At 41.2% G+C, this 25,317-nt stretch overlaps 1 protein-coding gene across 1 annotated transcript; it reads right to left on the bottom strand.

The window, feature by feature from the left end:
- Nucleotides 1–1,281: 1,281 nt before the first annotated feature.
- Nucleotides 1,282–24,272, bottom strand: LIPJ (lipase family member J). The gene is made up of 9 exons (XM_086681296.1): nucleotides 24,165–24,272; nucleotides 23,466–23,583; nucleotides 16,082–16,280; nucleotides 15,303–15,412; nucleotides 11,651–11,785; nucleotides 11,141–11,307; nucleotides 6,869–6,940; nucleotides 2,826–2,897; nucleotides 1,282–1,581 (listed from the first exon to the last, which is right to left on the bottom strand). The coding sequence occupies exons 1-9, from the start codon at nucleotides 24,267–24,269 to the stop codon at nucleotides 1,348–1,350; spliced, it is 1,212 nt and encodes a 403-aa protein (XP_086537422.1). The 5' UTR covers nucleotides 24,270–24,272; the 3' UTR covers nucleotides 1,282–1,347.
- Nucleotides 24,273–25,317: the final 1,045 nt, after the last annotated feature.

Here is a 25,317-nt window from a genome sequence, read left to right as displayed (position 1 = left end):
GCATCTATTCTCAAGGCTCTACTCGTTTAGCACCAAGGATACCAAAGAAAGGAAGGAATGAACTGTATGTAGCCTTAACTGTGACCTTTAAAGTTATGTGCCTTCGCTGCATTCCAGTAATGTGTGCATGCGTTTTATTTCTTCTCACTACCTATGCCTATTCCATTTATTTTCTGTATAATGCATTTTAAAGCCCATAAGCCCGTGTTAAGTGCAAAATTAGCAGCTTCAGAGAGAACTTGACTTGGCCTTCAGGCCTCCGTTTTGCTTGGAGCAGGAAACATAATTTTCCAATTCAGGCAATTATAGATTGTTTCTTTCCCCCCGGTACACACGTGGTAAATTTACACTCAATTCCAGAACTCCTCCTTTATGTCTTGCTCTCCCGCAGACTTTTGCAGGAAAGCCCGCGAAGTTATACATTATCCAGGAGTCGGAAGGACTAGGGGTCCAGCCTCCCCTGGGGCATAAGTCCCCGCAAGCGATGTGTCCCGCAGCGGCTGCTGATGTCCATGGCTCACCGCTGTCTGTGGCTCCTGTGATACGTGTTGCATTTACTGACAGCATCCCTCCATCCCAAACCTTAGGCTCCTTCCCAGCTCTGCTGAACGGTTCGACATTCTTTTGGTATGTGGGAGGCTCTTGGATCTTTCGTGTGCCAAGTTGCAGTGTGTATTCTGCGAGGCCACCATCAGTTTGGTTTACCTAGAAATATGCTTCAACCATTGCTACTTGCCACGCACACTGGCTGGAAAGGCAGGCTATCCACCCTGGGAAGTGAGGTATAACCACCCCCACCCCCCATGGCTTTTATGATCTGTCCGTCTACTTCTGCAGCGTGGCTGGAAGTGGGGCAGAAGCAACAAAATGACCATGACCCTGGCTTCCAGGCGCTCTTTCCTTTCTTTTTCCTGCCCCAAACTTTGTTACCTGGCTCAAAAGTGTTTCTTCTACTCTTCACTCGGCGTAGAGAAAACTCAGCTGCACACCAGCAAACCTTCTTTCAAACTCTTTATGTCATACATATTCATATTTCTTAGAGGAAAAGAAAGCCCCTTTCTCAAAAAGTCACCCGTTGCCCTTGAAAATGTTTCAGATTGTGTTCTTAGTGATGCGCGTTACATGTAGAAACTCAACAGACGGCCCTAGGCTGAGTTCGAACCCGCCATTTCCCCCCATGTAATAAATGCCGCTGATTTAATGCATGGAAGCCTTGGGGCCGTGAAAAAAAAATATGAAACATTCCAGACTTTCTTTAAATAACTGGAAAAACACACATAGTAAGAAGAGATGATTGGGTTTTAATAGAAACTATGTAGATCCTTCAACACAGAGGACCGTGGTTCTCTACAGAGTGCCTTGGATAATGTCAATGATTTCACGGTAAACTTGATGATACACATCTAATCCGAACAAGAAGTCTATATGATTGTAGGAAGAAATGGTTTTGTGGTAAATATGGTTTGTGATTTCAGAAAGTAGATTATTAATATCTTGAGGATCAGCCAACACGTCACGGGCCCCGTTCCAAGTTGAGGTTGACACATTCATGCATGTCACGTTGTAAAATGGAGAAGTTGTCTAAACATCAATGGGTAGAAACAAGAGTCGTCACCGAAAATGATACATAGAAGGTGTTCTTTACTGATTCTTTAAATGATGACTTAATACACCATTGTAAAATAAGCTGATTCTAAAATAATTATTACCGTGGAAGCAATGGATAGCAAAGAATTGTTACTACGATTTTTACTTAGAAATACATCAGATACCAATCAAAACTGGACAGTTGCTCTAATTCAGAGCATTCAAACAATCCACAGAGGTATTTGCAGTCTCATTTGTAAAGCGTGAAAGTATTTTAATTTTTTTTGATGTTTATTTATTTGAGAGAGAGGGACACAGTGTGAGAAGAGGAGGGACAGAGAGAAAGGGAGACACAGAATCCTAAGCAGCTCCAGGTTCTGAGCTGTCAGCACAGAGCCCGATGCGGGGCTTGAACTGACCATCTGTGAGATCATTACCTGAGCTGAAGTTGGATGCTTAACTGACTGAGCCCCACAGGCACCCCAAACGTGAAAGCATTTTAATCAAAATTTTTGGTGGCTGCATAATTGCTGATATGTAAATGGTAAAAATCAATGGTCGAAGTCAAATCTGACTTTATCGATTCTGATTTCTGATTGACTTCGGAGTTTTACACAAGCCAACCGCATCAAGTGTGGAGTTTAGCTAAGGCAGAAAAGTATGGCGGAAAAGGGTAAGTTTGAAGGAGATAGACCAGACTTCTGTCCCGCTACTCATACAATTTTTACCACCTTCTCATTGACTTTTACATTTTCCTAATTATAATGAGTTTATCTTATCTTCCCAAATACAATAAATAGTTTTAGGGTCAAGAACCATATTATGCCTTTTATTTCTTAGTTAACTAAGCACAGAGTTATGCCTATTATAAACACTATATATATATATATATATATATATATATATACACATATACACATATATATATTTATATATATATTCATATGGGAATATATATATATATATATATATATATATATATATATATATGGGATGAATCACTCTACAGCCTGTCAACTTCTCCAGGCTTATCCAAGATATTTGGTAGCATACAGGGAAAATATGGAAATGCCCTTCTGGCTGGATGTGACAATATGGAGACAAATTACAGTGATCTTCACCTGCGGGTTCTTCTGACACTGTTATTATACTCTCAGGCTTTACATGAGCTTTTATCTATTGCAACGTCATCTGAACTGAGCCCAGAGATAGTTTTTAGCTTAGACATAATTATGTACCTGATTAAAATGCATCCAGTTCAGAACAGGACTGCCCCAATCAAAAGCTCTCAAGCGACTAGAATTAAAAAGCTGAAAGAAAAAATTTTTAAAGTAAGATTATACTCGTGTTTATTAGCGCGGCAGGGGATAGCGTGAGGTGTGCGTTGAGTATTGTCTGTTGGTTCATACGCAGGTAGACTTCTTTGCTTCTCCCTTCCCTCGTAAAGGGCAAGAAATGGAAGAGGTAGGAGACGGGGGGCAGGGGATGTACAGAATATGATCCTATCATCTTCATATAAATGCATGTTTCCCCCGACGTCTGCTACCTTATTAAAGGGGGCCGGTGTGCTTGGGGACAATGTCAGGCTTCCCAAGAAATCCCGTTTCATCCACAGAGGTCAAAAGTGAGCGTCTAGTACTAAGTGCACTAGGGCTAAAGTGATACTTTCCTAAACACCTCGCTTCAAACAACAGCGCTCGAAAGAATGGGCCAGAAGCCATCCCTCGCTTCACCCTCCATGCTTGCAGCCTCACCACCACTACCTGCTTTGAACTTACTAGGTCTAATCTGATCATCCCCATTTTTTCCCCCTGACAATGTCTTCACTGCAAGGAGGTTCAGACTCTCGGGTTACTATTTTTTCTGGGATTCTACACCTGACAGGTCTCCATACACCCCCTGCCCCCAAATCTTGTCCCATTCTAATTCCCCCCAGCTCTAAAGCCCTCTCTACCATCGGGAATTCGTCATCAGCCTGTACCTTAAAACCCATTTCTGATGGGCTCCCTCACCTCCTTGTCGTCTCGACCACCTGATTTCCCCGAGAACACTGCTTCCCCTGCAGCTCTTTCCTGCCCCCAAAATGGCCAGGGTTATTTACGACCTTAACATTTGTAGAACTTTGGTCAATTCGGAGAAGTTTTCCCATTTCACCTACGAGCAGCACTTGACAGCTGTTCATTCTATCGTTGAGAACTTTTTTTCACTCGGCTTTTACAATACCATCATTTCTTGATTTTCATTTTTCTCTCACTACTCCTTTTTTTGTCTCTTTGGCATATTCATCCAGCCTCTGCTTCCTGACCTCTGAGTCTTTCCATGTCTCAGCCCTCCAGCCTTGCTCCCCTTCTCCCTATCTGTACTCACTCCGTGTTCTCATCCGGTCTCTTGGCTTTCAAAGGCGTCCGTGTTCAAAACGTCCGTCTTCTTCTGTGAGTCTCTTCTAATCCTAGACTCCTGTATGCAACTGCTTCTTCAGATTAATCATTCGGATGTCTCACACTTAACATCTCCAAACTACAACCTCGTATCTTTCCTCCAAACCCACTCCACCCCCAAACCTCCCAACCTTCTTTAATGGCAATTGGATCGTTCTGTTGCTTAGGCCAGGACCTCTGGAGTTATCCAAGACTCTCCTCTCTCTCCTCGCGTAGAATCCATCATTAAATGTCCTTGGCTGCGTGTTTACAAAACGCATGTAAATTCAGAATCCAACCCTCTTTACCACCCTTCCTGGGAACACATCAGTGCAGGCCATCACCGATTCTTATTTGGATTACAGTAGTAATCTACTAACTTTCTCACGGCTTCCACTCTTGCCCCACTTCAGCCTATCCAACATGGCACCCAAAGTATTCCTTTCTTTTTTTTCAAGTAAACTCTACCCCCAACGTGGGGCTCAAACTCACGACCCTGAGATCAAGAGCCGCACACTGTGCCAGGTGAGCCAGCCACGCGCCCCCAAAATGTAAATTAGATCATGTCCCCTCCCTGCTCAAAACCCTGCAGGGGCTACTCACTTGAGCTAGAAAGCCAGAGTCCTAACAATGGCGCTCTTGTTTCTTTCTGGCTCTATTCCATTTCTGCCCCCTTTTCCTACTCCTCCCTCCCTTAATCACTGACATCAGCCGGAGGGACCTTGTAGCCGTGACTCTCAGAAATGCTCCCGACTAACAGCCTGTATACCGGCTATTCTGTCTGTACGGAATCCTCTTCCCGAGTTGTTCACGTTGCTAACTTTCTCAGCGCCTTTAAATCTTTTCTCACATGTCAGCATCTCATTGAGGCTGGCCTGTGTCTCTATTCAAAAACACAATCCCCTGCCCTGTATGCCTCATCTCTTTATCCTCCCTTCCCCCCTTTATTTTTCCATAGCTTCTAGCCCCTTCTTAAGTTTCGATGATTTACTTACTTGCTTTGCTTCTTGGTTACTGTCTGTATATCTACTGCTAGAATGTGAGCTTAAGGAGGACAGGGATACTTAGTTTGTTCACTGGTAAGTACAATGAGCTTAGAACAACATAGGGCACATACTAGGTGCTCAGTATGCACGCAAAGGTTGCTTCTATTTCCTGCCCTGGCTATCATCAGCAATGAGCTAAATCTAACGGTAAGCTGAAGATTTTTAATAATTTACCTCGAAAGCAACCACTGAACAGATTAAAACAGTAAAAAATTTTTTTTTAAACATTTATTCATTTTCAAGAGGCAGAGAGAGACAGAGTGTGAGCAGGGAGGGACAGAGAGAGAGGGAGACACAGAATCTGAAGCAGGCTCCAGGCTCTGAGCTGTCAGCACAGAGCCCGACCCCACGAACTGAGAGATCACAAGCAGGGCCGAAGTTGGGCACTCAACTGACTGAGCCACTCAGGTGCCCCTAGATTTAAACATTTTTAAATGAGAAAGCCCTTAACCAATATCTCAATGAAACTTTTTTTTTTTTTAATTTTTTTTTTCAACGTTTATTTATTTTTGGGACAGAGAGAGACAGAGCATGAACGGGGGAGGGGCAGAGAGAGAGGGAGACACAGAATCGGAAACAGGCTCCAGGCTCTGAGCTATCAGCCCAGAGCCCGACGCGGGGCTCGAACTCACGGACCGCGAGATCGTGACCCGGCTGAAGTCGGACGCTTAACCGACTGCGCCACCCAGGCGCCCCGAAACTTTTTTTTTAAAGTTTATTTATTTATTTTGAGAGAGAGAGAGAGAGAGAGAGAGAGACAGAGTGAGCAAGCAGGGGAGGGGCTGAGAGAGAAGGAGAGAGAGAGATTCCCAGGCTAGAACCCATAAACTGTGAGATCATGACCTGAGCCAAAATCAAGAGTCAGACACTTAACTGATTGAGCCATCCAGGTGCCTCTGTGTTGATAGCTCTGTGGGGCTTGAACTCATGAACCGTGAGATCATGACCTGGGCCAAAGCTGGATGCTTACCCGACTTAGCCACCTGGCGCCCCTATCTCAACAATACTTTAAATTCATCGGTGTTTATTAAGTTTAAATAACACTCATAATCATCGCCCTGTTTAACTCTCATAATTTTTGTTAGGTCAGAGCATTATTATTAACTCCATTTTTAAAATGAAGGAAACTGAATTCATAGAGATTAAATGAGCTTGCTCAGCCTCTCACTGCCAGTAAAGTTCAGAGAAAGGACTCAGCATCTGGTGTTTTGATCTCAAGTACAGTGTTCTTTCTAGAATCTCATCCTGGCTCTCAACATTGACATGATACTCACACTGGATTTTTTTTCTTCGCCAATATGCATTCAACAAACATTCTTAAGTGTCTGCTATTTCCCCAGAACTCTCAGCCTTGCAAATACAAAAGTGAACAAAACTGGCTCACGGCCCTCATGGACTTCACAGTTTCACAGAGGAGAAAGTGTAGTCCAGTGACAGACTAGACATTGGGACACCTGTGTGCTCGTCTTAGGTTTTTTTTTTTTAAAGGAGTAGCCTTGAATTTTGGGGCAAGTCAAATGAGGGGCATGACCTAGATGATTCCTAGTCTATTATTCTGAATTATTAACATTTTCTTATTTGTAAAACAGAAAATAATTATATTGCTCTGATCATTGCTTAGGTTAGAGGGCCGGATAGATTATGATATTAACGTATTATAATCTATGAAGAATTACACGAATATGTAAGTTTCATTTTATCCTTCCAAATTTATCATCCTATGGCAATGGCATGATTCCGAGAATGAGGGGGATAAACCAAGAGTAGTAAAGATTAAAATCGTACTAAAATGCACTTTAAAAGTTATAAAAGTTATACCTGACTCCAGTGAAGCATGTTTTGAACAGATGTCCCTGCTGGGTTATGTGACATGTACACATCCACACGACTCTGAGGGGTTAAAAAATTATTTTTATGCTTAGCCCAATCATAGAGAACATAATCTTTGATATTTATTAAAGTAAATAATTGTAAGAAAATGTAAAGTTATTTTTAAACAAATAATATAAACAAAAGATTAAATTATATTCCACTAAATACATAAATGTACTTACTACATGTGTAATTTTTACATTAATGTAGAAGCTATTATGAGATTTCTAAATTACATAGTCCGTCATCCCATATGGAAAACATTCAGAACTCTTGGAACTCACATAGATATACATCCTTTTTGAAGGCAAAAGAACAGAAAATATAGGAAGAAGTTACCAGGGGGCACCGGGGTGGCTCAGTTGGTTAAGCATCCGACTCTTGGTTTCAGCTCAGGTCGCGTTCTCATGGTTTGTGGGTTCGAGCCTCACATCAGGCTCTGTGCTGACAGTGTGGAGCCTGCTTGGGATTCTGTCTCTCTCTGCCTCTCTCTTTCTGCCCCTCCCCCACTCGTGCATGCTCTCTCTCTCTCAAAATGAATAAATAGACTTAAAAAATTAAATTAAGGGGCGCCTGGGTGGCGCAGTCGGTTAAGCGTCCGACTTCAGCCAGGTCACGATCTCGCGGTCCGTGAGTTCGAGCCCCGCGTCAGGCTCTGGGCTGATGGCTCGGAGCCTGGAGCCTGTTTCCGATTCTGTGTCTCCCTCTCTCTCTGCCCCTTCCCCGTTCATGCTCTGTCTCTCTCTGTCCCAAAAATAAATAAAAAACGTTGAAAAAAAAAAATTTAAAAAAAAAAAAAAAAATTAAATTAAATTAAGTTAAATTAAATTAAAAATTTCCAGGAAAAATAGACAAGAAAAAAACCAAAGACCCCTCAAAAAAGCAAAGTACTGAAGCCAGTTTTCCTTCAAGTTCTTTGCCAGCCTTAGAGGATCTGAAGCTTCATTCTGAGAACTTAGCTAGTTGAAGAAAACAAAAATCAGCCCAGGGCCTGCCAAAGGCAGTTGGGAGATTTAATAAGAAACTCTCTCTGTGACAAACTGGGGTCCCGAAGTTTCACACAACTCAAAAATGAAGCGACCACAAATAGAGCAGCCTTCATGTCAACCTAGGTTTGCATTGCCTACAGGGTCCCTGGGAACCTCAGTCAGTGACCAAGACATATAACGTCAATGTTATCCTATCAACGTCGCAGCATGTTATTTTAAGGAAATCAACAACCCCCAGACACTTCTAAAGTTCAGATGGAGAAGCAGAAGACCCAGAATAGCCAACACAATATTGTGAGGGAAGAAGAAGGTTGGAGGACTGACTCTAATTGACTTTAAGACTTCCTACAAAGCGACAGTGATCAAGACAGTGTGGTATTGGTGAAAGAATGGACAAAGAGATCCATAGATGGAACAGAGAGCCCCAAAATAGACCCCCATAAATAGAGTCAACTAATCTTTGACAAAGGAGAAAAAACAATGCAATAGAGACACAACAATCTCTTCAATAAATGGTGTTGGAACACCTAGATAGCCACATGCAAAAAGAAAAAAACAAAAAGAATCTAGACACAGACCTTACACCCTTCACAAGAGTGAAAGGAGTCAAAATGGAATACACACCTAAATGTCAAACTCAAAACTATAAAACTCCAAGGAGGTAACAAAGCAGAGAGAATCTAGCTGGCTTTGAGTTTAGTGATGACTTTTTAGATACAATACCAGAGGCACAATCTGTGAAAGAAAATAACTGACAAGCTGGCCTTCAATAAGATTAAAAATTTCTACTTTGCAAAAGACCGTATCAAGAGAATTAGACGACAGGCCGCAGACTGGAAGACAATATTCGCAAAAGGTACATCTGTAAAGGATTGTTACCCCCAAAATGCAAAGAACTCTTCAAACTCAACAATGAGGAAACAAACAACCCAATTTAAAAATGGGCCAAGACTTTAACAGGTACCTCATCAAATAGATACACAGATAGCAAATGACCATGAAAAGATGCTCGACATTATACGTTATCAGGGAAATGCAATTCAAAAGAACAGTAAGAGATGACTATACACCTGCTAAAATGATAAAAGTCCAATACACTGTGAGCACCAAATGGTGAGGATATGGAGAAGCGGGGATTCTCATTCATTGCTGAGGGTAACGCAAAATGGCACAACCACTTTGGAAAACACATTGGTGGGTCTCTTATAAAGCAAAAGGAGTCCTTAGCATACAATCTAGCAATCACACTCCTTGGTATTTACGCAGAGGAGTTGAAAATGTACATTCACACAAAATCTGCACACTGATGTTTATAACATCTTTATTCATAATTGTCAACACGTGAACCAAAATGTCCTTTAGCAGGTGCATAGGTAAACTGTGATACATCCAGACATGAGAATATTTTTCAGCACTAAAAATAAATGAGCTACCAACCCATGAAAAGACATGGAGGAACCTTAAATGTGTGTTACTAAGGGGAAGAAGACAATCTGAAAGGGTTACAAACTGTGGGATTCCAAGTAGGAAAAGACAAAACTGTGGGTACAGTGAAAAGATCAATGATTGCCAAGAGCTGAGTAGGCAGGGATGAATCGGTGAAATACAAAGGATTTTTAGGGCAGTGAAACTATTCTATATGATACCATAATGGTAGATACATGTCATTATACATTTGTTAGAATGTAGAACGCCAAGAGTGAGCCCTACTGTAAACTATAGATTTGGGGTACTTACGACGTGTCAATGTATGTTCATCAGTTGTAACACATGTAGCACCCTGGGGGTCATTACCATGCCCAAGGCCATCTAGGTTTTTTCCTCATGTTATCTTCTAGGAGTTTTACAGTTTTGCATCTCACATTTAGCTCTATGATCCAAATTCAAGTTAATTTTGTGAAGGGTGTGAAGTTTGTGTCTAGAAATTTTTTTTGCACGTAGACATCTGCTTGTTCCAACTCCAACACCATTTGTTGAAGAGACTATCATTTTTCTATCGCATGGCCTTTTCTCCTCTGTCAAAGCTCTGTTGATGATACTTATGGGGCTCTATTTCTGGGCACTCTATTCTCTTCCACTGATCTAGTAGTTTCTTCTCTCACTCATTCCACACTATGACTGTAGGTGACTGTAGCTTAATAATAAGTCTTGAGGTTGAGTAGTATCAGTCCTTCAACTTTGTCTTTCCTTCAATACTGTGTTGGTAACTCTCAGTTTTGCTTCTCTCTATAAACTTTGGAAGCAGTTTGTCAATATCCTTAAACTAACCTCCTGGGACTTTGACTGCGATTGCATTGAATCTATGGACTAAGTTGGTAAGAATGGGCATCTTGACAACTTCTCTTTCTTTGAATGAATAGATTGGTTCTCACTGAGAAATTATTAAATCGTACAGGTGCAGGAACCAACCACTAGTCTAAATGCTGCAACTGCCCCGGCCAAATCTGGATTTTTAAATCTAATGTGCTGAAAAAGTCTTAGAGTGAATGCCTACATCTGTAATAGAATGTAGATACAACTAATCCATAGGGCCTCGGTAATAGGGGCTTGAGCACTGAAACAGTTTTCCACTGCAGGAATTTTGACAAATGCCAGGAGCATGTAAGATAATTAGCGGGCACTAATGCTAATTACAAAGAGATCAACAAGAAAGGGAAGGAATGTTAGGAACCAAGATATAAGAGTAGAAGCTGTGGGAGGGCCTGGGTGACTCCGTCAGTTAAGTGTCTGGCTCTCGATGTTGGCTGAGGTCATGATCTCACGGTTCATGGGATCGAGCCTCACGTTGGGCTCTGTGCTGACAGCATGGAACCTGCTTGGGATCCTCTCTGTCCTCTCTCTCTGCCCTTCCCCCCACTCGTAGTCTCTTGCTCTCAATATAAGTAAATGAACTTAAAAACAAAAGAGTAGGAGTTGTGACAAACAAGTGATAGAAGACAAATACAAGAAATTTTGGGAAACTAACACCCAGAAGCAAAGACCAGTAAAGATACCCATCACAGCAGCTGCCCTCTGTTCTTTACAGAGAGCAAGACAAATGCGAAAGCAAAATTATCTCAACATACTAACGCTGATCAGTTTCAGAATATTGGTACAGTCACAAAATCAGAAAGACTGAGAATCTAACTATCAGTATATATGGGAAAATCACAAAATAACACACAAGGCACTGTTACGAGCTGCTTTCTAAAAACTGACAAAATACATTTCAAATTCAACTTGTTCTTACCATATTTAAGTTCTCCAGGTCACATCCATACATCAAAAACAAGACCTCACGGCAAATCTTGCCAAAAATCTTTAGTGGACACAGCTTTGCACCAACAAATCTTTTAAATGAAGTATTAGGTAAGAAGGCTTTGTTGCCAACAAAAGCCTGTAAAATAAATTTACTTTATTTGTATTTGGAAGACCAAAATAATTAATCAAGAAATGGTGTGATGAGTTCACTATATTTATAATCAAACGCATTATCTCACATTAGTTTAAAACATTTACATTAAGGGCAAAACTTGGAAACACAAGGTAGAGATAAGTTGACCACTGGATTTTCCTTCATAATAACATGTCCAAAGGTATTATAAGTAAAACCCTATTCCTTTGTAGAAACAAAAGCAAGAATCCAGTGCAAATAAAACCACAAAATTAAATTCACACATAGCCAAGACCTTTCGTTTTGAAAGGAGAGAATATTGTCATTTGGATTATCAACGATGTAGAGGAAAGGAATAACATACCTTTATCACTGACTTCCACTTGTATGCCATTTTGATTAAAGGGCTGTTTGAGTATTTAATAGAAAAAACTGGAGCTAAGGCAAAAAATACTTTGACTTTTTCAGCTATCTTTGGTATTGTGGAAAATGTTATGAAAGCTGAAAGAAAATAAGACAGAGATTAACTACTCATATGCAGTTACTACCATCGTAATAAATGACATCGTGGCAAACAAGAGTAAATTCAGGGGCGCCTGGGTGACTCAGTGGTTAAGCATCTGACTCTGGTTCAGGTCATGATCTTGTGTCATCTGTGCTGACAGCTCAGAGCCTGGAGCATGTTGTAGATTCCGTGTCTCCGTCCCTTTCTGCCCCTTCCCTGCTCTGTCCTCTCTCTCTCTTTCTTTCTTTCTCTCTCTCTCAAAAATAAATAAAGATTCAAAAAAAACAATTTTTAAAGAGTAAATCCAATAGACTTTGAATAACTGACTCGCTCATTTTTTTTCTTTTAAAAATTTTTTAATGTTTATTTTTGAGAGAGAGACAGACAGAGTGTGAGCTGGGGAGGGGCGGAAAGAGAGGGAGACACAGAATCCGAAGCAGGCTCCAGGTTCTGAGCTGTCAGCACAGAGCCTGATGCGGGGCTTGAACTCACCAACCGTGAGATCATGACCTGAGCCGAAGTCAGACTCTTAACTGATCGAGCCACCCAGGCACCCCTAAGAGTGGACATGCTTGTCTCGCTCCTGATCTTAGGGGAAAACTCTGTTTTTCCCCACTGAGTATGGTGTTAGCTAAGGGTTTTAAGTCTACAACATTCTTGAGGGTAATCCTTTTAACTTTGAGATAAAAACATTGAATAAAATGTAGGTCACTTCCTCTAGTATGACTTCTATCACAACTGGTTAGCTCTATTTATTTAAGTTAAATCCACTACTAAATGTAGGCTTGTACTCTGGTGTAAGTACTCTGATGGACTTAAAGTCCTTTATTTTTATTTTATTTTTGTAAATACTTCTTTAAGGTTTATTTATTTTGAGAGACGGAGAGTGTGAGTCAGGGAGGAGAGAGGAGAAAGAGAGCCCCAAGCGGGCTCTGTGCTGTCGGCGCAGGGCAAAAATGGGGCTCGATTTCACGGACTGTGGGATCATGACCTGAGCAGAGATCATAAGTCAGGTGCTTAACCAACTGAGCCACCCAGGCGAAGTCCTTTCTTTTTATGTATTTTTAAAAATTTTTTATATTAAATATAATTTATTGTCAAATTGGTTTCCATACAACACCCAGTGCTCATCCCAACAGGTGCCCTCCTCAATGCCCATCACCCACCCTCCCACCCCCCATCAACCGCCAGTTTGTTCTCAGTATTTAAGAGTCTCTTATGGTTTGCCTCCCTCCCTCTCTGTAACTTTTTGCTCTTCCCCTCCCCCATGGTCTTCTGTTAAGTTTATCAGGATCCACATAGGAGTGAAAAGATACGGTATCTGTCTTTCTCTGTCTGACTTATTTCACTTAGCATAATACCCTCCAGTTCCATCCACGTTGCTGCAAATGGCCAGATTTCATTCTTTCTCATTGCCAAGTAGTATTCTATTGTATATATAAACCACAAGTTCTTTATCCATTCATCAGGTGATGGACATTTAGGCTCTTTCCGTAGTTTGGCTATTGTTGAAAGTGCTGCTATCAACATTGGGGTACAAGTGCCCCTACGCATCAGCACTCCTGTATCCCTTGGGTAAATTCCTAGCAGTGCTATTGCTGGGTCATAGGGTAGATCTATTTTTAATTTTTTGAGGAACCTCCACACTGTTTTCCAGAGCGGCTGCACCAGTTTGCATTCCCACCAACAGTGCAAGAGGGTTCCCGTTTCTCCACATCCTCTCCAGCATCTGTAGTCTCCTGATTTGTTCATTTTAGTCACTCTGACCAGCGTGAGCTGGTATCTCAGTGTGGTTTTGATTTGGATTTTCCTGATGAGGAGGGACGTTGGGCATCTTTTCATGTGCCTGTTGGCCATCCGGATGTCTTCTTTAGAGAAGTGTCTATTCATGTCTTCTGCCCATTTCTTCACTGGATTATTTGTTGACTCACTCATTTCTTAATACCCTTATCAAACGTTTACCAATCACCCAGTATGAGACATGCATATCAATCACAACATAATGCAGATTATTAGTATTAAAAATAATACCTAGATCATAAGTTGTGATAAACCAGCAATAAAACAGTCTTGTTAACACGTAGTTTAAAAACCAGAAACAACATTTAGCATTTGTATAAGTAGCAATGGTGAAAACACGCTAAGTTGATTTTTCTGGTATTTGAATCTTACACTTTAGGTGACAGAGTCAATAAATGTCACATAAGTTTAATATTTACTTTTTTTTTTTTTTTTTAATTTTTTTTTTTCCTTTTTTTTTTCAACGTTTTTATTTATTTTTGGGACAGAGAGAGACAGAGCATGAATGGGGGAGGGGCAGAGAGAGAGGGAGACACAGAATCGGAAACAGGCTCCAGGCTCCGAGCCATCAGCCCAGAGCCTGACGCGGGGCTCGAACTCACGGACCGCGAGATCGTGACCTGGCTGAAGTCGGACGCTCAACCGACTGCGCCACCCAGGCGCCCCTATTTACTTTTAATTTATTTAAAAAGTTCCATGCCTTCTTGTACAGAGGATACCGAATGCTGGTTTATATTATATTGTTAGTTTAGAGTCACTAATATGACAATTATTTGTCATCTTATCAGGCTACATATTTGCACATCTTAAATATTTTTATAGCTTTTCTGTTTTCTGAGTTCCGAGAAGGCAAATAACCAAAGAATTATATATCATAGTATGAGTCGATAAGCTCTAACACGTAGCCCACTTGCTTCTTATTTCATGATTTTCCAGGATTCCTGGTTCCGGATAACTGACCCATGGCTAACTAACATCAGAGAACAGATCTATGGAAAATGGGATTAGACTGTTACTCAACACATTTTTTAAAACGGGAAATGGATTATTCTCATAAGAAAATGATAGTTTTCAGCCTAGAACAGACTCGGTTAATATTGGCTTCTATCATAAAATGGCCTTTGTAACTTCCAAAGTGGAAAGGGTGAAAGTACAAAAGTTTAGCATACCACGTAAGAGAATTATGTTAGGTCTTAGGGAATGTATTTGTTTTCCTGAAAGTGAAGCTGTGACGCATGAGCCAGAAGTATGACGGCCGTGAGCTGTGGGCAGCTCTTTTCTAGTCGTCTTTAAACATGTGATGACCTTCCTCGCCCTTGTGCACATCTTAAGTCTCATCCACCCTGAATGCATAAACATAAACTTCCCTTTCAGGTCTCTCCCTCCCAACGTCCTTTGCTACATTTAAGCAATAAGAGTCGGTATGAAATTTCTATTTGTAGCCCAAGAGGTAGTCATGATCTCGAGATGGATAGCCAACTTTCGTACCCTTGGAAACCAACAAAACCGCAAACAACATGTTATTGACAATCCATTGTTTGTGACTAGAGAAGATAAGGTAGAAGGGAAGGGGGGGAAGCTGCCAGGTGCTGCTGTGGCATCCCTGCCTCCAGGTCTCCTTTACTTCCCTCGCAGCTCTGGAAGTTCACCCACACCCTGGAGAAGGATGCCTGCAGACCGTGCAAGAGTCCTTAAGGAACATTAGCACCATACCGATAGTGGTGCCCTGGGAATGGCCCACATAAAATATTTCCTTTTGTCCCGTGTGCTTCACGATGAAGTCAATGGAGGCGGGGAGGTCGTATTTAGCCATTTCATCAAAACTACAAAAAAAAAAAAAAAAAAGACAAAGAAAAAAGAACATTGAAATTCCCTTGCTACTAATGGGTTGTTAACACAAACTTCCGTGAGAACACAAAGTCAAGGAAATAAAATAGCCCCAAGATAGTCTTAAAAAAAAATTTTTTTTTTTAATGTTTAGGTATTTTTGAGAGATAGAGAGACAGAGCATGAGTGAGGAGGGGCAGAGAAGAGAGGAAGACACAGAATCTGAAGCAGGTTCCAGGCTCTGAGTTGTCAGCATAGAGCCCGACGTGGGGCTCGAACCCACGGACAGCGAGATCGTGACCTGAGCCGAAGTCAGATGCCCAACCGACTGAGCCACCCAGGCGCCCCTCCCTAAGATAGTCTTATAAAGAGGGTGTTCGTGTATTCTATGTACAGGGAGATACACTAAGTGTAATGGAGCAAAAGAATGGTTGAAGGAAGGGTGGGGTTGGCCAAGGAAGGTCACTACTGAAAAAGGAGAAACACGCTTAAAATCAGACAAGCACTCTTTAATTTTCAAGCCAAAATTTGCATCCACGTTGATGGTCTGTTAAGAGACCTGACTGAGAAAAGAGCCGCATTCTAATTCATTTCATTTAAAAACCAAACCAAACATTCGATACACTTATCAAACAAAAGGAAACATTGTTTGAGTTTATTGGTACCTGAAGGCCCAGAATTCTTTGGAGTTTGTTTTCAGGTACAGGTGTTTCCTGGACCACGTAGTCCCTCGGCTGTTCCCCAGCCACACGTCATAACCGGCATCGGCCAGAATGAAACCCAGGCTGTTGTTGGGAAGGTTGGAAATCCAGCTGCTGCCAGATGTCAACAAGCCATGTTGCAAGTATACAACAAGTTTCTGAGCTGGAAAGAAAGATGCAGAGAATTTCTTTTTAAATTTTATAATATCTGGGCGCCTGGGTGGCTCAGTCGGTTAAGCGTCCGACTTCGGCTCAGGTCATGATCTCGCAGTCAGTGAGTTCCAGCCCCGCGTCGGGCTCTGGGCTGACAGCTCGGATGCTGGAGCCTGCTTCGGATCTGTGTCTCTCTCTCTCTCTGCTCCTTCCCCAGCTCACACTCTGTCTCTCTCTCGAAAATAAATAAAGATTAAAAAATTTTTTAAATAAATTTTATAATATCTGTGTAACTAGCTCATGGGAAATTCAATCTTTAATACATGACAGTTTGGAGATTAAAAAAATTTGTTTAATTTTATATTGTAGAAATAGGGTAAATTATTAATGTTTAGTCCCATTCTATGTCAGAGATATAGAGATATATGTCAGAGATATAATGTGTTAAACACATTAGTTTATTTATTTTATTTTATTTTATTTTATTTTATTTTATTTTTTTTAACGTTTATTTATTTTGGGGACAGAGAGAGACAGAGCATGAACGGCGGAGGGGCAGAGAGAGAGGGAGACACAGAATCGGAAGCAGGCTCCAGGCTCTGAGCCATCAGCCCAGAGCCCGACGCGGGGCTCGAACTCACGGAGTGCGAGATCGTGACCTGGCTGAAGTCGGATGCTTAACTGACTGCGCCACCCAGGCGCCCCGAAATAGGGTAAATTATTAATGTTTAGTCCCATTCTATGTCAGAGATATAGAGATATATGTCAGAGATATAATGTGTTAAACACATTATTTTATTTTATTTTATTTTATTTTATTTTATTTTATTTTTTTAACGTTTATTTATTTTGGGGACAGAGAGAGACAGAGCATGAACGGGGAAGGGGCAGAGAGAGAGGGAGACACAGAATCGGAAACAGGCTCCAGGCTCTGAGCCATCAGCCCAGAGCCTGACGCGGGGCTCGAACTCGCGGACCGCGAGATCGTGACCTGGCTGAAGTCGGACGCTTAACCGACTGAGCCACCCAGGCGCCCCTAAACACATTAATTTAAACACCTTAGTTTACTAATGGATATTTTTCAAATGACCAAGTGCATCATTAGGCCGTGTCTCATTTAAATACATCAACTTTTTTCAAAGTCTATTTATTTTGAGAGAGAGAGAGAGAGAGAGAGAGAGAGGGAGAATGCATGCAAGGGGAGTAGGAGCAGAGAGAGAGGGAGAGAATCCCCAGTAGGTCCCGTGCTGTCAGTGCAGAGCCTGATGCAGGGCTCGAACTCATGAGCAGTGAGATCATGACCAGAGCTGAAATAAAGAGTCAGATGCTTAACCGACTGAGCCACCCAGATGCCCCTAAATATATAAACTTTTAAGGCTTATTCAAATATCTAAGAGGGATGGGAGCACTCATATCCATTTTAAATAGCATATTGCAGAAAATATTATATTGTGTATGATTTTCCCACTCTTCCATTTCGTAAGATGACTTTATAATCACATTTTCACAGACATATTCAATATATGTGTCATCATTAGGACCACTGTGCTAGTTACCTAACAGAGTTCCCAGAACTCTGATTATGCTCGCAAGCTTTTTGGGAAATAACACCTTTTGAGTAATGTTAAATGTGCTCACGAGTAACTTTGTTAAGCCCCGAGTTGTGATTTACGCATAATCCGCATCATTAGCGTCTACTGCCCCAATGCTGTGGGCGCCCCGCACAGACCCACTGACCAGGCTGATGTTTGCGCCCACCAGCTATCGTGTTACCAAGCTGTACCCGGCTGCCCCTTCTCGGGGGAGGCTGAGAATGTACGGTGTTGGCTGAAAGGGAGCTCCCACACCACAGGAGGAAGGAGGCCACCTTCTCAACCAACTGACACAAAGGTACAGAGAGCTGAGTCCCTTGCTTCTGGGTTGGACCGACTCTGATGTACTTCGTGTTGTGTATCACCCCAAGGGATGGGAGGGGAGGCTAGACTCTAGGCGAGACCACATATTTGCTTAACTCCTTCCTCTGCTCTCTTCTTTTTTAAAAGTTATTTATGAAGAAAATTGTTTTTAATGTTTATTTATTTCTGAGAGAGAGATTATGAGCAGGGGAGGGGCAGAGAGAGAGGGAGACCCAGAATCCAAAGCAGGCTCCAGGCTCTGAGCTGGAGCGTGTTGGGTCTGCTGAGGGAGAGGTGAGATCGTAGGCTAAGAGAGCTACAAAATCTGGCTAATACGTATATGACCGCAGAAGTTGGAAGAGTCCGCCTAAATGTTAGATAGAAAGGAAACATATACATACGGATATGCTGGATAAGGGAGAGTTTGTTCATACGTGAGTGCGTTCCTACGATACAAGATTTAACACAGCCGCAGTGGTTCCAGGGGTCAGTCCTCATGCTCTGCCAGGGTTTCTCAGAAGCTTAGACAATTCCAGAATAAGAAAGCAGACTGGGGTGGAAAAGATACGGAGGCTAATCTATTGAATGAGAAAAGAACACCCACCAACTGACTTAACGTGCCTTGGGAGAGCCCACAGGATAGAACACCTACCAGGTTGAAAAAAATACTCTGGTGAGGACATCAGCAAAATTTAAAAGCTCAGAAGTGGAGAACTTCTATTTCTGTTTTGGGATGTATAATAAACTGGAAAAATATTGCTTTTATATATATGTATATATATACACACATAATAATATAAATATATATTATATATATAATATATATGTGTGTATTATATAGAATATATATAATATATAATATATTATAATTATATATATAATTATATATGTATATTTATTATATATAAATATATATATCCCTGATATATATATATATATATATATATATATATATATATATATATATAATATACATATCAGGGAGCTGATTCACAGAGCAAAAATCTGGCCCCAAATCTGAGGAGAGACAGGTGCTTACAGGGAAAGAGGAGACATAGCCCTTCTTCATGGGGGATACCCAATATGAATAGTTTGGGAAGAATCATTGAAGAATTAGCGAAGGCCAGAGAAAGCTCCAAGGACAGGACAGGGTGTGAAGAACAGGGTACAGTCGAAATGGGGAAAGTCCATATCATCCTATAAACTCCATCCCATGAACCCTACATGAACTTCACAGAAAAGAGTGGAAAGAGTCTTACAGAAGTGTCCATTGTGGTGCAGTTGTCGCAGGAAGGTAAGACGCTCTCCTCTGGTCTTTTCCCCATCCGCCCTCCAGAACAATACTCAGTCGGGGGGCCAGGGCACAGGAAGGGAACAAGTACTTCCCAGGGCACACTAGCCAACCAAAAGCGCATAGGGTGACTTAACCAGCAGATGTCAGCTGGACATTGGTCTTGGCCATCCCAGTGCTATGCAGGGGGCTCACAAAAGGAGGGGCCATGAAGACAGAGATGTAGACTAAACTGGCTGCCCCAGTTTGGGCTTCTCACCAAGGAGGAGCCACGATGACAGAGATGTAGGCTAAACTGGCCCCCCAATGTGAGCCCCTCATCAAAGCAGATCTAGCTACTGCCCGGGCAGTGTGTCTAACCTGTCTGCAAAGGAGATCTTACACAGTAGCACCCCCTGAAAAGACCAAACCAGCCACTTGGAGACCAGTTGTGTACATCAGACCCTTTCTCTCCTAGAAAGGGCCGCAGTTCACTATGACTAGGATTGGTATCTGTTTCTGCTATGATTTACCTTTCTTACCACACAGAACCACACCCGGCACTACTGTTCAAGAGTTCATGGAATGTCTGATCTACAAATATGAAACCCCTCATGATATTACTTTGAATAAAGGAATTCACTCCAGGTCAAAGAGGGTGCGTTCATTAGAAGGCCACTGGTTTTACCACATAACAACCCTCACGAGGCTGTTAGCCTCGCAGAGCAATGAAACAACACCCCGGAAGAGAAACCAGCTGGGAGATGCAGTCCTGTAAGCACGGGTGCGATCCTTCAGGACTCATTATATACCTTAAACAAACGCCCAGAACATAGTGCTGCTTCCCCTAATTGGTAGAACGCATGAATCTGAGAAATAAGGGATTAGGTGTGACACTAATACCCAGTAACTCACTCAGGGGTTTGCACTTTCTGTCCTCACAATTGAAGGCTCTTCAGATCTGGAGGTCCTGGTTTAAGGCAGAAAACACTTCCACTAGCTCATGAAGTAAACATCTAAAGAAAAGAAAAAAGAAAAGAAAAGAAAAGAAAAGAAAAGAAGAAAGAAAAGAAAGAAAAGAAGAGAAAAGAAAGAAAAGAAAGAAAAGAAAAGAAGAGAAAAGAAAGAAAAGAAAAGAAAGAAAAGAAAAGAAAAGAAAAGAAAAAAGAAAAGAAAGAAAAAAAAGAAAAAAGAAAAGAAAGAAAAGAAAAGAAAGAAAAGAAGAGAAAAGAAAGAAAAGAGAAAAGAAAGAAAAGAAAAGAAAGGAAAAGAAAAGAAAAGAGAAAAGAAAAGAAGAGAAAAGAAAGAAAAGAGAAAAGAAAGAAAAAGAAAAGAAAAGAAAAAAGAAAGGAAAAGAAAAGAAAAGAGAAAAGAAGAGAAAAGAAAGAAAAATAAAAGAAAAGAAAAAAGAAAAGAAAAGAAAAGAAAGAAAAGAAAAGAAAAGAAAAAAGAAAAGAAAGAAGAAAGCTATGACTGCCGCCTGGTCACTTGGGCTCCTCATGTTGGAAGACTTGGGGGCAAGGAAAAGAATTACTACCTGGGCAGGAGTAATGGGTCCTGATCATCATGAGGAGGTAGGGCTTCTGATGCAGGATGAGGATAGAAAAATACATTTGGTATTCATGTGATTCACTGGGATATCTTTTGCTGTTACTCCCGTGCCTTGTCTCACCTGTAAGTGTGTAAATACTGCAACTGTGACCTGTTATGGACACGGTAGCCCTTAGGGATGAGGACCTGGATGGCCACATCAGGGAAGACAGCTCAGAGGGAGGGGAATCGACACTGGGTAATACAGTTGGGAATGTATGAGCACCAGTCATGGCCTTAGGGTCACCTGCAAAAGCAGATGCCATAATTTCTTTCCCTCTCCCTCCTCTTGTAAGCTTTCCCAGAAATTCGGACCTTCCAAAATCCTGGAAAACCTGTACCGGGATGAAAGAAACTTAATGTGAAAAACAGACGGATCTAGCAACACAAGGGGTGCACTCTGTTATTTTGGGGTCCCATCTAGATTTCCTTTACTAAGCAGGGGGACCGTTCTTCTAGTTGCTGTGGGTTTTACTTTCTGAGTGTTCATTATTGCCCCTTTCTCTGTAGGACTGGCCCCGGGCTAGTGGCAGTTGCCTCACGCAGGAGATTATATCTATTTCTATGAGTAGCCTTCAGGCAAAGGTGTGGCAACATGGAGAGTGAGGCTAATTCCCTAACTTCAAGGCGGGACCACTTTGGTAGTCAGTTCACGGACCCACGGGCTCCTCTGAGATCAGATTGCATCTGGACTTAGCTGAGTCCCATCCTTCCTTCCTTAGCTCCTTCCCCTGCCCTCCCCTGATTTCCATAGGACCTTCTCCTGACGGTAGACCAGCAATAAGTCACATGCACCTGAATCTCTGTCTCTGGCCCTGCTTCTAGACAACTCTAAAGCCCTTACTGTATTTTTAGATTCCCTTTGAATATTTTATTACAGTATTCGTGAAATTAGATCATACCCTGAAAAGTGATCACTATGATTATGTTAAATCTATGTGAATATTTTCTGTCCAGTAGCTGTGACCTTTATAAGGATCCCAAATTACATTGGTGGAGGTGGTTTCAAATTAATATCTTCTCTGAAATGTACTTTAATGTTCAAAATGAGAACTTGAGACGGTATTCTATAATATGAGAAACATTCTTCTCAGGGAGAAAATCTAAAGAGGAAAGAAAAAAAAAAGGCTGACTGTTGTTTTTTAAATTCTCTTTAATGTTTATTTATTTTTGAGAGAGAGAGAGACAGAGCATGAGAGGAGGAGGGACAGAGGGAGAGGAAGACACAGAATCCAAAGCAGGCACCAAGCTCTGAGCTGTCTGCACAGAGCCCGATGAGGGGCTCAAACCGACAAACCAGGAGATCATGACCTGAGCCAAAATCAAAAGTCAGACGCTTAACCGGCTGGGCCACCAAGGCAGCCCAAAACAGGTTGGTTTTTATTTGAGCAATTAGATGAGTAAGCAGAAGTAATCTGTTACATATTCTGCTCATAAGTGGCCGATAGAGAATTATAATCCTCGTGACAAATTTTAGTGGTTTATCTTTTCACCTCACTTTCTGATAGTGATGTACCTTATTGTTGGAGTAAAGAACCATGAGGCTATTACCAACCTGATCTCTTTGCTATTCGTAGACAAGAGAGCCAAAAGACGAGGAAGGAAATTTTTACCAGCCATTTTTCAAACCTACAGAATAATGTTACCCTGTTACATTTCTAACCCCTCATGAAACAAAGAACTTGTAGTGAATCAACACGTATGAGTAGAGTGATCCACAAAGAAAACGTGGAACAATTTGTGTTCCACCTCACTCTAAAACCATTCCAGGGGCGCCTGGGTGGCTCGGTCGGTTAAGCGTCCGACTTCGGCTCAGGTCATGATCTCACGGTCCGTGAGTTCGAGCCCCCCTTCGGGCTCTGGGCTGATGGCTCCCAGCCTGGAGCCTGCTTCTGATTCTGTGTCTCCCTCTCTCTCTGCCCCTCCCCCATTCATGCTGTGTCTCTATCTCAAAAATAAATAAACGTTAAAAAAAAAAATTAAAAATAAATAAATAAATAAATAAATAAATAAATAAATAAAACCATTCCAGAGGCTCCTGGGTGGCCCAGTTGGTTAAGCATTGGTCTTTGGGTCAGTTCATGATCTTGCGGGTCAAGAGTTCCAGCCCCATGTCGGGCTCTGTGCTGACAGCTCAGAGCCTGAAGCCTGCTTCAGATTCTGTGTCTCTGTCTCTCTCTGCCTGTTCTCTGCTCGCTCTCTCTCTCTCTCTCTCTCAACAATAAATAAACATTAAAAAAAACACACACACACACAACAAAACCCTCTGTGAACCGGAAACCAGTGGAACATCACATTCTCTTTTTCAGGCACGTAGAGAAGTTTTCGGTGCACTCAATCTTTAAATCCTTTTCTTGTCCTAAACTTACTGAAAAGAAGTGGCAAAGGGAAGAATCTCAGGTCCCAGAAAGTCACCAATGTGTTCTCGATTGAATATTACCTGAATTGTCATTGTTCGCCTTCCCGTAAGGAATTCTATAAAGGCCAAGGATGTAACCATCGTCAGTTACAACATCATGCACTTCACCTGGGTAGCCCCAATAGGAAATAATTTGGCTCTAGATAAAGAAAAAGGAAACCTTTAGTATATTGGTCTGTTAATGTAATGTGATAACAATCTAACCTATTAATGTAATAATGGACCTTCATACCGTCTCAACATTAGGACTATTTTTTTCACTAGTTCATTGATGCCTTCAGTAATAGATATTTCTAGAACACCTACCAAGGTGTTATACATTATATTCATCAGTCTTATACATTACTTTTTTCTAACTACTAATCGGTCATGCTTTTACTCAACCAGATACAATTTAAAAATATATGTTTATTCAAAGATGTTTGTATGTCTATGCTCATAGGTAAGCTTAGGTCTGAAATTTGTATGTTTATGCGTGTATACAAAAGAGAATTTGTTAGTCCTCCATAAATATTTATATACATTTTCAACCAGGGACAAAATAAGGCTAAAGCTACAGAACAGTAAATGGGGACTGTGGGCTGACTCATATCAAAATATACGGATGCAAGGATATAAATTTGACTGCAGATCTATTAAAATAAAAGCACCCCCAAATTAAAGAAAGATTAGTATTCTCTGTTACTTTGGCAACTCAGCATTTATTTCCTAGCAGCTTACGATATTCATGTTTGCTTCAGGGTTTACAGATCTTCGGGATCGAAAGGCACCATGAGTAGTCCCAAGAATTAAAATGAAAGATGTCACTTTGAAACGGTACCACATTTGGGATCTACATACCAAAGGAGACATTAACACTATTAGAATCGCAACAAGTAATAACATTTGACTATTTGAATAATTCTGTGAGTTAAGGAATATTACCAGTTTCAGATAAGAAAGTTGAAGCTCTGAAAAATTAAGTAAGTTGTCTAAAGATACAGGGCGTTCTTGGCCGTCAAGATTCAGATTCGTTCCTGCTTCATTCTCAAACCCATGCTTTTTCCAGTCACACCCTATTTTGTAGCGCAAACCCCTCTTTGAAGTTGCCGTCATAGAATTGCCTAGCCCAGTTCCAAAAACTGTATCATATACTACAAGTTCATTGATAGCTGAATTAAGGATGTAATAATATTCTTACCAGGCTAACACTTATTTAAAGTGTGTTTAAAGGTTGCTGGGTTTTGGGGAGGGCAGGAGGACGGGTGAGGAGATTAAGAAGATTGGATAACTCAACTTCCATCCAGACTCTCAGCATCTAGATTTTACTGCATACAGAAATGCTTGTTTTGAGTATCCTAAATTCTGGGAAACCAGGACTCTTAAGTTCTTTCTAGAATAAGAAACCAGGGAGCCACCGAGGTCACTGCCCACATTGTCTCCCAAAAGCATGACTTACGGATCTCACGAACCTTCTACAATAAGCCAGGCACTGTAACCTGGAAGGACATTGTGCAGAGTTCATAGGTCTGGCTTTGCCACTCACAAGCTATGTGACTTAAAGGAAGTTACTTAACCTCTCTGAGCATCAGCTTCCCTACCTATCAAATGTGAATAATACCTCCTTCTCAGGGTCGTCATAAAACTTAAATTTGATAAATGGGATATGACGCTTTGTTAGTATAATACCAGTCACATAGCTAACATTTACTGTGTGTTAGACTTCCTCACTTAAGAGAACAAACTATTACCAGCAACTTAGGAAAATAATTTATGTGCAAATAATTGCTATGTCTTCCTTATATGTTTGTTAGCCTAGTTCCAGTGCAATAATTTAACAACTTGCTACAAATTATCTAGACTTGAAAGTTTTAAACTACATTTATTTTTAAGA

This window comes from Puma concolor, chromosome D2 (assembly GCF_028749965.1).
Source record: "Puma concolor isolate L17-30 chromosome D2, mPumCon1.1.hap2, whole genome shotgun sequence".
Lineage (NCBI taxonomy): Eukaryota > Metazoa > Chordata > Mammalia > Carnivora > Felidae > Puma > Puma concolor.
This window is presented reverse-complemented; position numbering and strand designations above follow the sequence as displayed.

Bases quoted from the DNA above. Each gene is read 5' to 3' on its own strand.
- LIPJ (XM_086681296.1), bottom strand. From the start codon at position 24,269: ATGTGGTACCGTTTCAAAGTGACATCTTTCATTTTAATTCTTGGGACT. The intron at 16,281-23,465 runs GTAATATTCAAT...CTTTCTTTCCAG, and splicing joins GGCGAACAATGACAATTCAG to CTCAGAAACTTGTTGTATAC. The intron at 11,786-15,302 runs GTATGGTGCTAA...ATTTTCTTTCAG, and splicing joins TTCCCAGGGCACCACTATCG to CTTTCATAACATTTTCCACA.